Source organism: Fundulus heteroclitus, chromosome 23 (assembly GCF_011125445.2).
Source record: "Fundulus heteroclitus isolate FHET01 chromosome 23, MU-UCD_Fhet_4.1, whole genome shotgun sequence".
In the NCBI taxonomy this organism is placed as follows: domain Eukaryota; kingdom Metazoa; phylum Chordata; class Actinopteri; order Cyprinodontiformes; family Fundulidae; genus Fundulus; species Fundulus heteroclitus.
This window is the reverse complement of record NC_046383.1, coordinates 8,739,216-8,751,425: the sequence shown is the minus strand read 5'-3', so window position 1 is coordinate 8,751,425 and position 12,210 is coordinate 8,739,216. Positions and strand designations below refer to the sequence as shown.

Sequence of the window (12,210 nt, the reverse complement as noted above, 5' to 3'; positions counted from 1 at the left end):
AGATAGATAGATACTGCGTATCTAAATGATGATGTGTCACATATGCTCAAGCGACTCCTGAGTTTTACCTTTTATCCTCTGTCTCCATCTAGTGGACAATTAGGGAACCCCACCTCTTATCCGATTGGCCTAATTTGCGATGTGCTTCTTTCTGATTGGCTCTGAAAGGCACACCGGGAGTTTAGGGTTTCCGTCCAGAAACAAACAAAACTGAACTCTTTTCTGGCACTCCTTTAGTAAAATATATTTCTATAACTATTAGCTTTATTCGTAAACATTTATATTTGAGTCTTCTTATATTTTAGGATTGGCAACTAAAAACGTTGAGCGTTTGGAGCAGAGGAGTAGTTCATAAACACGGAGGTCTCCTTGTTTCCACTCGGAAGCGAAACGCGAGAGGAGTTTTGGCTACACAAATTGTTGTGAGGTCTTCCTGCCGAGGCTGTTTTGACAAAATGAGCGGATTTAAACCATTTCTGAGCTCAACACTCATCTTCCTGCTGGCGGAGTGCTGCCTGGTCGGCTGTGATATCACGGACGGAAACGCGGAATATCTGAAGAGGGAGCACTCTCTGACGAAGCCTTACCAAGGTAAGAAGAGCCAGCCAAGCGAATGGACGGACTGTTTTCTTCTCTCATCGTGTTTCAGGAGGAACCCAGTGGCCTCACCTGACAGCCTTAACATGTTACGTCAGTCATAGCTGTGTCAGACATTAGAGTTGAGGATAAATACTCAGAAACATCAACAAGGCGAAACAGCTGAACACGACAGGAAGTAAGTCGAGGCTGCTGGAGCACGATTCAAATATTTTCACCAGTCTTCAGGTTCGGACATTCAGAACATAGACTTTAATCTATAGTCTGGTGCTCCGCAGACGGTATGGACAGGATACAAATTAAAATATATTTCCCTTTTTAAAAAAAAAACAAACAAAAAAAAAAAAACATTTGTGTACATTTGTTTTTTTCATAATCCTCCTGCGATATGTGTCACAACTTATTACATCCGGTTTGACTAAACAGCAGAGGAATGCTTGACTGCTCTCACTAGATTAGCATTTTTTATTTATTTATTTTTGGCCCATGGACTGTAAAGACAAAGTTTATGTCGATTGGATCCTGCTCATAAATAGTTAAAGTATTAAATCATAGCTACTTTTTCTCAAAATGCATCTTTTTGTGTGCGAGCTTCTGGTTTGAGCTAAACTGATAAATGCAGAAGGTAATTTATCCTTTATCTTTTTGCCACAATTGTGTATGATGCGAGTACAGGTCTCCAAAATAAAGTATGTTATTCTCTTGAGTCAAACTTGGATTTAAAGATTATTGTAAATGTTTATACTACTTTAGCATTCACCATATTTAAAAAAGAAAGTGAGCTGCACTTTACTTTACAGTAAGATTCCTCACAACTAGGACATTTTAAGCTTCTTTTTTTTTAAAGTTCTTCTTTTATACTCGTAGATTTTAAGTGCTTAAATAGAAGGCAACGGGACTTTTTTTTTTTTTTTAAACAACATTTTACCTTAATAATCCTTTTGAAATAGACCAGTTGTCCAGTTGCCTTCTACTTAAAGCACTGATTGTCATGTCCTGAATTACTCAGAATCTACACTAGCTCATCTGTAGATATCTATTTAATAATCCAATTGGGATCTATGCAACATCTTATGTTGCATATTCCAGATATTTATTTTTCATTACTGTTTTTATTTTAATATGCTGTTCTGTATGCTCAGAAAAATGGAATTTGACTTTGGTTCCACTTTGCTCTCAATGAGGACATTTTAAATATGGATACATAACATGGGAATTATTTTTTTATGTAAATCTATGAAGTACCTCACAAGTGACTACACTTGTAAATATTTTATCTTTTCATGGGACAACACCTGACAACCTGTCACTATGATATAGTTTAAATTAGTCAGTATGCAGTTTAAATTTGCTGTCCCCTCACAAAGTGAGGACACCCCCAAGTTAAAAAGATCCAAATTGTGCACAAAGTGTCAATATTTTGTGCAGCTGCCATTGTTTTCCAGCACTGCCTTAACTCTCCTGGGCATGGAGTTCACTAGAGCTTCAGTTTTTTGTTCACATGTTTAGGAGTTGCTCTCTAGTGAAAGGGATTGCTAAAAGCAGAATAAACACCCTGGACCCTACAGAATGAAGTTGCTGAGCACGAAAAGCAACTTTGCAACTGACTTGTGCCGTTTGCTTTAGGTGCCTGAAACCATTGCAGGAGAACGCCTCGTACTGCAAGAATCCAGTCTGCCAACGTGTCAGACTGTGCAAACAGTCATCAAAATGTACTTCAAACACAGGATGTTTGTCTAAAACAAAACCCTTTGACAGGGTTGGTTTCTGCAGTGTTGCCTATTGGTTACTTTCAATGATTTTCACCAAACAATATTTACTAAATCAGCCTTTTTTGAATGTTCAGATCAAGGATTTGTGTCGTTTGTTGCAGTTATGTGATTATGTGCGATTGTATATCACTAGGCAGAGGGGAACTATAACAAGATATAGCTGTACCAAGGTTTTGTGTAAGTTTAATGATAAAAGTAATGAGCTAATAGTGAATTTATTTTAAGAGATGAAGTGATGACAAACAAGTGACGCTGGTTGGTTAAGGACTAAAAGGAAATTGAGTGTTCAAGGGGGTTATGATCGGTCTTCTCAGTCTGACTTTTTCTTTTCATAAACTCTTCGATTAAAACAGAGTAATTAAATTATTAAATTACAAAGTAGCTGCTGTTGCACTTTATAATCTAATCCTTTAAAATGCTTTTATTTATGAAATGCATCCTGATCAGTATAACAATCCTGTTTCATTTGTAAACACGAGGTTTTATAGATTTAATTTTGCATATTGTGCTCCACTAAAGCCTTTCGTGCAGAAGTTACACTTCTCCATAAACAAAAGAACAATAAATCTTCATAAAGTTGTGGGTTAAAAACCCAGATCGTGTTGGGCTTTGACCATCCAGACTCGTCCCTAAATCTCATTAAAACTTGAATTTAATGGATTGTTGACAGCAGCTTGTGTTCAGCCTACAATACCATGATAATCTTTTTGATAAAAAAAACCCTTTTGTTGGTTGGAAAGATCTAACCTTTGGCTCAAGAAGTGTTATTCTTTTGGACAGAACCTTTAGGAATGGCTGATATTATATTTTTGCAAATTTTTCTCTTGAAGGTGTTGGCAGTCAGTGGGATTTCTGGGGAAGCACGTTGGTGACGAGCTCATATGTCCGACTTACTCCAGATGAGAGAAGCAAGCAGGGATCCATATGGAACACAGTGGTGAGGAAAATGTTAAATATATGATGCATGAAATGAAGTCCTTTTTAAGGATTTGCTTTGCGCTCTGGTCAATAGGAGTATCAAATAACAAAAAAAATAAAAGTCAAGTCACCAAATCAAGCAGAAATACGAGCACATTTTATTTGTAAGCTCTTTAAAAACAGCACAGCTGAACAACGTGCTGAGCAGCAATCATTTATAAGCATTAAAACACAAGCAAAAATACACAAAAGATGTTAAACAATGGTTTATTTGAATAAATAAAATAAGCTCACACATGCTGAGTAAAAATGTAAAAAAAAAAAAAAAGTATTTTTTTCAGAGCAGATTTAGACTTCCGCACAGGGAAGAGGTCCAGCACATCTAGGAGAAGCTTGTCTGAGTGACTGGGAGGGACAATGTCACTGAGAAGGTTCAGAGAGGTAAGGTGGGGCAAGATCACTTAAAGGTAAAAACAAATAAAAGGATGTTAAAATGAGCAGGCAGCCGGTTCAGTCAGGTAAAAGCAGGAGTTATGCGCTGCTCTCTTTCATGAGTTAGAAGACATGCAGCTGCCACAGAGTCACAGTAATCAAGGCTTCATTTGATGAATGCCTGGATTACTGTTTCAATGTTCCTGTTTTTAAAAGAACATTTTTCACTTTAGCCAGTTGTCCTAGTTGATAAAAAGTGGATTTCTGCACTGAACTGATCTGTCCTTCAAGATTAGAGTCACTGTCCATCCTCACCCCAGGGTTAGTGGCCAGACCTCTGTCTTTCTGTCTGTTAAGTTAAACCTAAATTTAAGCAACCGGTATCTGCTCTTTGTAGACCAAATATAAATTCAGTACAGGATAATTTAGGTGTCATTTTTAATTACTTTTCTTCTGTGGTGTAGCTTTTGTTAAGCTTTGTTAAACTTCGTTAAAGTAAGCAAGTCAAACAGCCTCATGATCTGTAAAAAATATTTCTGAAATTATGATAATAATAATAAATTCTCTCGCATCCTGTTAAACAATCGTCATCGTATATTTAGATGATATTAAATCTCATGTTTGAATCACACTCCTCAAACTAAAGGAATATTAACAATTTATCCTGGTGGAAGCTAAAACCTCCTGCAGCTGTTTTTACGTTGCATTTACAACTCTCTAACCTAGAGTACAATCATTTTAAAGACTAAAGAGGCAGGCTTATATTTTAGAGTTTAACAGATTAGTGTATATTCACAGTTAACTAATTGTGGATCGGTTTGAAAAGTTGTATGAATTAGCAAATAACAAAAATTAGATTTACACTCGAAAGACTTGGCTTCTTCATTTTGTTACAATTTGACGTCATGAACAGTCGTACTCAGCAACACCACCGGCATGGCAGGAGGTGGTTGTGGCTAAATATAAAAAGCCCGTCAAGAATGTTCTCAAAGGAGCTTGGTGAAAAGTAACTTTACTGCCATTGATTGGTCAGATCTGGGTTTTTATTTCCCCTCACTTCAGTCTTCATGTACATTCCTTGCAGCCTTGTCACCTGAAGGACTGGGAGATGCACGTACAGTTTAAAGTTCACGGATCGGGGAAGAAGAATCTCCACGGGGACGGTGTCGCGATCTGGTACACGAAGGACAGACTGCATCCAGGTAAGGTTCTTCTTCCGTGGAAGAAACTCACAGATGAGCTGGTTTTATTTTCTCTTCGTCTGTTGCAGCATGTTTGGCTTTAGTGTTACGAACTGAGAGAGTTTGTGTGGCATGGTTAAAACAAACATAAACCCGGTGGCTATTATTTTATATTTGATGTTGTAGTTTTAACGAAGAGAGTCTGGTAAGACTAACATGGTCAGACTGCTAACCTATATTTTGGAAATGATACATTTGTCATTAAACATGCAAATAAAATGTACAATTGCATGTTATATAGTTGCGTGGTAGTTTTATTATTGCCTAAACTTGCCTGATATAATAACTTGCAGTAGCATAGACATTTTAGATTTTTTTTCAATGCAATAAAAAAAGTTTTGAAATTGATTTAAAGGCAGGTTAAATTCTCAAGGACGACAAAATGGAGCGCTTCTCCATCCATTCATTGTTTCTACCCGTTTATCCCTGCAGGGTCCTGGAGGGTCTGGTTCGTACCTCATTGGGCCGGGTAGACCTTTGTCCTCCGTATTTAAGTTGAACTCATTGTTAGTAACAAAATTAAAAGGTTGATAATGAGCTTGAAGTGTTTTAACTAAACGTGCAGATGACATGTTATGAATATTTTAAGTGTTGAAACAAAAATGGAAAAAATTGTTTACGAACTTAAAGAACTGCAATTTGCATTCATGGTACGATACAGAAAGCTGATTATAACGATACACAATTAGTCTGGTGTAAAAATCTAAATCCAAAAATGTCTGTTTCCATCTTGGGTTTGAATGACCCTGCTGCCATTGTGAGTCCATCATATCCTGCTGTTTGTCTCCATTGTCTCGCGTTCTCCTCACGCTTGTCTCTCGTCGTCTGCTCACGTCTCACCTCACCTCTGCCTCCATCCTAGGCCCCGTGTTTGGAAACCAAGATCACTTTCATGGCCTGGCTATTTTTGTGGATACCTTCCGCAATGACCTCCAGGGAATGGATGTAAGTGTGCGAAGCGTGGCTGCGGTGGATTGACGGTCCCGCTTGTTTTTATTGCAGGGCCTGTGTTTTCCAACAATGCTCACTTCCACGGGCTGGCCGTTTTTATAGATACTTACTCTAACGATGATTCAACAGACGTGAGTGGCTCCTGTCGGCATGCCCTTAGTCTCATGTTCCGTGCTGAATTTAATTTCTGTATTTTAAAGCAGCATGTTGTCAGAATTTGGAGCATGTTGGTATTTAAAACCCAAAATAGGTTCATTATATAATTAAGTAAATTCACACTATATTTACACTTTAATAAACTGAAAGTCTAAATAAAAAGTTTTTTTTTTTTTGTTTTTGTTTTTTCTCATGAGGTAAATAATATTTCAACTGCAGCTGCTGTTCATGACAGTCACAAAATTAGACGTGAGGCCATTAGCCTAGTTTTGCATGCTAGGATCAGTTTTCATTGCTGCAAAAGCACATTTTCTAAGTGAAGCAGGGCCTGGGTTGTTGGATTGTTTCATGTGTGCACACGTTCCTTTGCGTTCATGTCTCTCATTTTTCTTTGTAGTTTGGCTTTAATGTTATTATTATTTTTTTTTATCATCCAATCGTTCATCCATCACCAGCGCTCCTTCCCTTACATCTCGGCCATGGTAAACAACGGCACAGTGAGTTATGATCACGGGAAAGATGGCCGCTCGTCGGAGCTGGGAGGCTGCTCTGCGGACATTCGAAACAGAGACTTTGACACGTACCTTGCTGTTCGCTACTCCAGAGGAAGACTGACTGTGAGTGGTGAAACTTTGTGGTGTTCTTTTCTAGAAGCTGCATAATTTGCATTACAGCTCAGCTGTGAAGTGCTGGGCTGGCTTTTTAAACAGTGGGAGGTTTCACTAGGTTCTTTCAGGACCAGTGAAGTTCTTTCTTTTACCTTCTTATTTTGACACCAGTGACATTTAAATTAACAGGGAGATTTAGTGCCAACTAAAATATTATATCCTTGGATAGATTACTTACATAATTGTCTTTTGTATGGCTTTATCTCTCACATCCTTGTGGACACATATTGGACCTCCTTTTTTTTCCCCCTTAGCTCTTCAGTTTGTTGAGGTCTTCAGAGACTTCCCACTAAAGCATTTCAATCCGATTAAGACCTGGACCTTTACATAAACATTACAACACCTGGATAATTATTATTTATTCTATTCAGATGTGTGTGGGATCATTGTATCGTTAAGGATCTAGTTTGAGCCAAGCTTCGGCTGTCTAATAGCATGGGGTCACATTTGACTCTCAGGCAGCGGTGTCAAAAAAAAAACGCCACCTTATTTTATCCTGGGAATTTCTATACAGTGTGTCGTTTTCTTACTGTAACTGTTTCATAAAGGGGAAAACATCTTTGCTGTTTTTCAGGATAATTATCTTAGATCGACTTTAAGCATAGAAGGCAGCATTGTACGCGTATAAGGCTCCCACAGGAATACCAGCTTAATGTTTAGATTAATCCTCAATTTCCTCACATATAAAAAATCCTCCGCAGCAGCAGCTTTTCATTCTGGGTTTCAAGATGTGCAGTCTCTACTCATGCATCATGAAGAAAATCATAGAACCACGTCTGTTTTTGTAGCTAAACAGTTTAACGTTACGGCCTGAGTTTGCCGGCAGGTGATGGTCGACGTGGACGACAAGAACGAGTGGAAGGAGTGCATCGACATTGGAGGTGTTCGCCTCCCTACCGGGTATTTCTTTGGTGCATCAGCAGCAACTGGAGATCTCTCAGGTACCGTCAGAACTGGGAACTATGACACCAAAGATAGAAAGGAGTCTGAAAAGCAATGCCGTGGCAATTCCACGGCTTTACTTCGGATGTTTTTTGTTGAAATCCCACATTTATTATTTGAAGGTATTTAAGCCTTTTCACACTCATTTGTTCCAGATAATCATGACATCATCTCTATGAAGCTCTACCAGCTGATGGTGGACCACGCCGATGATGAAGAGAACTTGGACTGGACTAAAATTGAGCCTAGTGTCAGCCTTTTCAAGTCCCCCAAAGGTAAATCAGGATTTCAGAGTTTTAACAGAATAGAAATGACTGCTGCCCCTGTTTTCTGATTACCTGTCCAGCTTCCAGGTTTGTACTTCCATCAAAGATTATAACAGCTAGCTTGTGTCCTCTCCTCGCTGCCGTACTGTACGAGAAAGCAGCACTTCAGTTACTCTGTGTTCAATCAATCAGTCAATCAATCAATCAATCAGCTTTATTTCTAGAGCACATTTTAAAAGCCGCATGGGTGACCAAAGTGCTCTACATTAAAACAAGAAAAGGTTAAAAACATACACACCACATCAAAAGCTAAAAACCAGGTTCACGGCAAGAGTATTTTAAAATGCCATGCACAACAAGCTCACAGTGTATTAAAAGCCAGGAAATAAAAGTGCGTTTTTAAAAGGGATTTAAAAAACGGTGTCAAACTAAATGGCGGCTCTCTTGCCTGATACATTTAGGTGTTGGACCAATCAGATAATAGTACATTAATACTAATTTTTATATTTATCTTCATTTTTATTCACTAAATGTCTGCCATATTTAAAATAGCATGAGTATTTTCTCTGTATTGATACTGAGTCTGAAGTTTTAGTATTGAGACATTTGTAGTTTGCGAGAAAAAAAAAGTGAATGGACTGTTTATGGAGAATTGCTTCCAAAATCTTTAACTTTAATTCAAATCTATAAATAGATGATTGATATTTGGGCGTCGCAGCAGGACAATCATCTCAAATATTTGCCAAACACACCTATTAAAACTTTTTTTTTGGTTGGTTGGTTTTTTACATTAAAAGCTAGAGAACATTAAAGGTAGAGTGGACGATTTTTTTTCTGGAAATGTAGGTAAGATACTCCCAAGTCACTTTTGAATAACTGCACATTTGCAAGACCATCTTACCTGCTCTTTCACTCCTCAATGGGATTGTGTTAAAGAATCTCCCAAATCCGCTCTGGTCTTATTTCTTTTTATTGAGGCCTTCCTTCCTCTTCTTTTCATAAACATGAACGCAGTTTGCTTCTTGCAACTCTCAGCCGCGTTCAAAGTATACGGTGAGAGCAGCGGAGCTACAAAGAACGGCTAACACTGAAGCTAAATATTAACACCAGAAGTGCTGATGCACAGTAACGGGAAACTAAGGAACGAACACGCACATTACCGTTACGTTAGCGAGTAACGATGATTGGCTTGTGGGACAACCAATAGATAAGGTGATTTCCCCGGATTGCCAAGCCGAAAGAAAATCGTCCACTATTCCTTTAAGTTTCTGGAATGGCTTTCCCAAAAACCTGACATCAGCCCTGCTGAAAAAAGGCTGTACGTAATCACTCAGTTCTAAAAGCAAAGTTTTAATAAAATTACAATAAAAGTCCAAAATTTGTGATCATCATGGTTTCGGTATGTGGCTCTGAGCAGAGCAAACCAGGGGATCAATTAAAACTGAAATGATCTGAAAATATACATTAATAAGACAATACCGTATATTTCAGAATGAGGCGCACTCAAAATATTTTTATTTTCTCAAATCAATGGTACGACTTATAATCCGGTGTGTCTTATATTTAGAATAAAGACACACAAATTTATTCACAGTGTGGCTTATGGTCTGAAAAAAATATGGTGACCTGAGAGTCAAAACAGTAAATAAAAGATGCAGTCTTGAAGTAAAACCAGCGTAGGCAGTAGTAGAAGTTTAGGCTAACAAAGAAGTGCATTGAAATGGATCGTCTCTCGTCTTCTTCTGCAGACAACATCGATGACCCAACTGGAAACTTCCGTGGTACGCCCCTCACAGGTTGGAAGATGTTCCTGCTGCTGCTGTGTGGTCTGCTGGGAATCATCGTGTGCGCAGTGGTGGGAGCTGTGGTTTTCCAGAAGAGACAGGAGAGAAACAAGAGGTTCTACTGAGCAGAAAACAGAACCTTGTCACAGAGGCGGAGCTCCGTTGTGGAATGGACTGTTCCCAGATGTCAGAACGAGCACATTCAATGTGAACTTTTTACCCAAGATTGTACAAAACTTTTTAAAGCACTGCGTTACGAGTGAATCTTGGTGGTGAGGAGGTGGAGGACGAGTGGCACCGTCATCAGTGGCCCTGAATGCTGGTTTTTGTGTTCTTGTTTTGTTTTTATTTTTTTTATTTCAGGGTTATGGTGGATATAAACGTGGAATTGGGTCTGCAGTTTGTTACTACCGGCCTGCTGGTTAATATGGTGTCTCCAGCCCCTTTGGGGAATGGTGAATGATTTTTTTTTTTCTTTTTATTACTCCTGTCTTCCAACTTTTTACTTATTTTTTCAAAAAATAGCTGTGCCAGGTGAGAAAAAAATATTAATTGAAAATTAGAAATCTAATTTGTTAACCTGAAACCCTGATCTAGGTGAAAAGAATTTGCTTGTTGAGATTATTGTTTTGCATTCATGCCGTTTTCTTTCTGAAAAGCAGGAAATCGGAATATTCTTTAAAGTTTATAGTTTGTGTTTTGTTTCATGTGTTTCTGAGTTGGAACTAACTCTGGGATTCTGATGTGTTTTTTTGTTTTTTTTGCGTTTTAGAGTCAAAAGGTGGTTTTCGTTTTAGCAAGGTCTGCAGCGCTTGTTCTCTTGTTTCGTATGTTTCAATCTTAATGTCAGAAAGAGATACAGTTATGGCAGCGTCTAATAACACTTTACTCACTGGAAAAAAATTAATCAAGATAAATAAAAGGAGGATCAAGTAAACATCTGATTTATATTTGATCAAAACTTAAAAAATAATTAGAGCTGCTGTCAGTTTGTGATAATCACACACATCTCATCATTTGATCTCTTCAGTTTGCCTGTGCTAACAGATTAAAAAAGGCACGTGTGCTTTGAAGCTATTTGATTTAATTTAATGTGTATGACCGTGTGTTGGCTGTGATTTACTGACTTCTTTTTTTTATATGGAAATGAGATGAATCAGTGTTTGGATTGGTTTCCAATGTTGCTAATCTTTTCTTTTTGTAACAGGGCTGAAAAAAAAATGATTTAGAGAGTTTTGAGTAGTTTTGTCTTTTTTTAAAAAAGGCTTTTTGATTTAAAACTGTTATAAAGATTAGCTATTGTGAAGTCTCATACTGGATCCAAATGTTTTTTTTTTTTTTTTTCTTCATTTAAGTCTGTTTCTTCATTGTTATGTACTTGTCTTCAGCCAGCAAAGCAAAATTTTTTGTGCTGATTTCATTAGACACAAAAAACAAAACTGCATTCACTATCACAAGTGACCTCGACAGTGTTAATTCTGAACGTCCAGCTAAATGGAGGATAAATTAAGGATTTAATGTTGCATTCTACAATGTTAAAGCTCATAATGTCTACATCTTTTATTTTACCTCCAAATACTTTTCCGGCCACGTCAGCTTGGTTTGTGCTGAAACTTGAAGCAGTTCCACTCATCAGAAATAATGAATAAAAATTATGAAACTGTTTGTTTGTTGTGTGTTCAATAAAAATAATAACAACGGTTCTTAAGCTAGAATTGGATCATTGCTATTATCTTGTGTTTGTTTCCATCCTGGCTGTTTAGGCAAGCAATATGGTGGCTCCACTTTATCACTAAGCTGCTGCTCTGTTGAGAAGTGTGTAGCTTTACATGGCAAAAAAAAAGTTTTTGGTGAAGTTTTAAATATGTAGTTTACCAGGTGACTGTAAATGTACGATCTTCTGAAAAAAGTATTTGCATTCACTGAAAAACATCTTGATGATCCCAAAGATTTCTTGGAAAATACGTGGACTGACGAGTCAAAGGTGCATGGGCTTTTTTCAAGGTCTGATACATAATGCTGTAAAACTAAAGCAGCGTTCCAGAAACGAACGTTATACTGCTCAGTAGCGGATTGCCAAAAGGGGGTGCTGCCCCATCAAAATTGCAAGAATTATTATTTTTTGGACAGAAAATATAAATTGCAACATAGAAAGTAATTATGACTTGATTTTTCAGCATTCTCATTTCTTTTTTGTGGTTATTTTATTTTTTGTATGTGTATATTCTGATTTTATTTTATTTATTTAGACTTCAGGCTTTATCTAAATTTCACCTTAAGCTCAAGGACAATTTGTTTATGCAACAGTAAAATGATACAGAGGACACATGCAAGTCCAACTCTACATACTTCAGGAGCACCAATGCACAGGGTCTGAAGTGGCTTAAAGTCTGGATGTAAATCCATTTAATATGAGGTAGAAACAACTTGTTCATTCACAAAAACTCTGTAATATGGCTCAATTAAAACACTTCTGCAATGAA

General features: G+C 37.6%; 1 protein-coding gene across 2 annotated transcripts; it reads left to right on the top strand.

The window, feature by feature from the left end:
* Nucleotides 1-257: 257 nt before the first annotated feature.
* On the top strand, nucleotides 258-11,390 carry lman2 (lectin, mannose-binding 2). Of its 2 annotated transcripts, none has more exons than XM_021316049.2 (8): nucleotides 258-591; nucleotides 3,200-3,306; nucleotides 4,804-4,921; nucleotides 5,963-6,042; nucleotides 6,523-6,684; nucleotides 7,562-7,676; nucleotides 7,833-7,952; nucleotides 9,692-11,390. In XM_021316049.2, the coding sequence occupies exons 1-8, from the start codon at nucleotides 456-458 to the stop codon at nucleotides 9,850-9,852; spliced, it is 999 nt and encodes a 332-aa protein (XP_021171724.1). In that variant the 5' UTR covers nucleotides 258-455; the 3' UTR covers nucleotides 9,853-11,390. The 2 variants fall into 2 exon arrangements, with proteins under 2 accessions (XP_021171724.1, XP_012717267.1); XM_012861813.3 differs by lacking the exon at nucleotides 5,963-6,042 and adding an exon at nucleotides 5,823-5,905 and having other exon boundaries at nucleotides 269-591.
* Nucleotides 11,391-12,210: the final 820 nt, after the last annotated feature.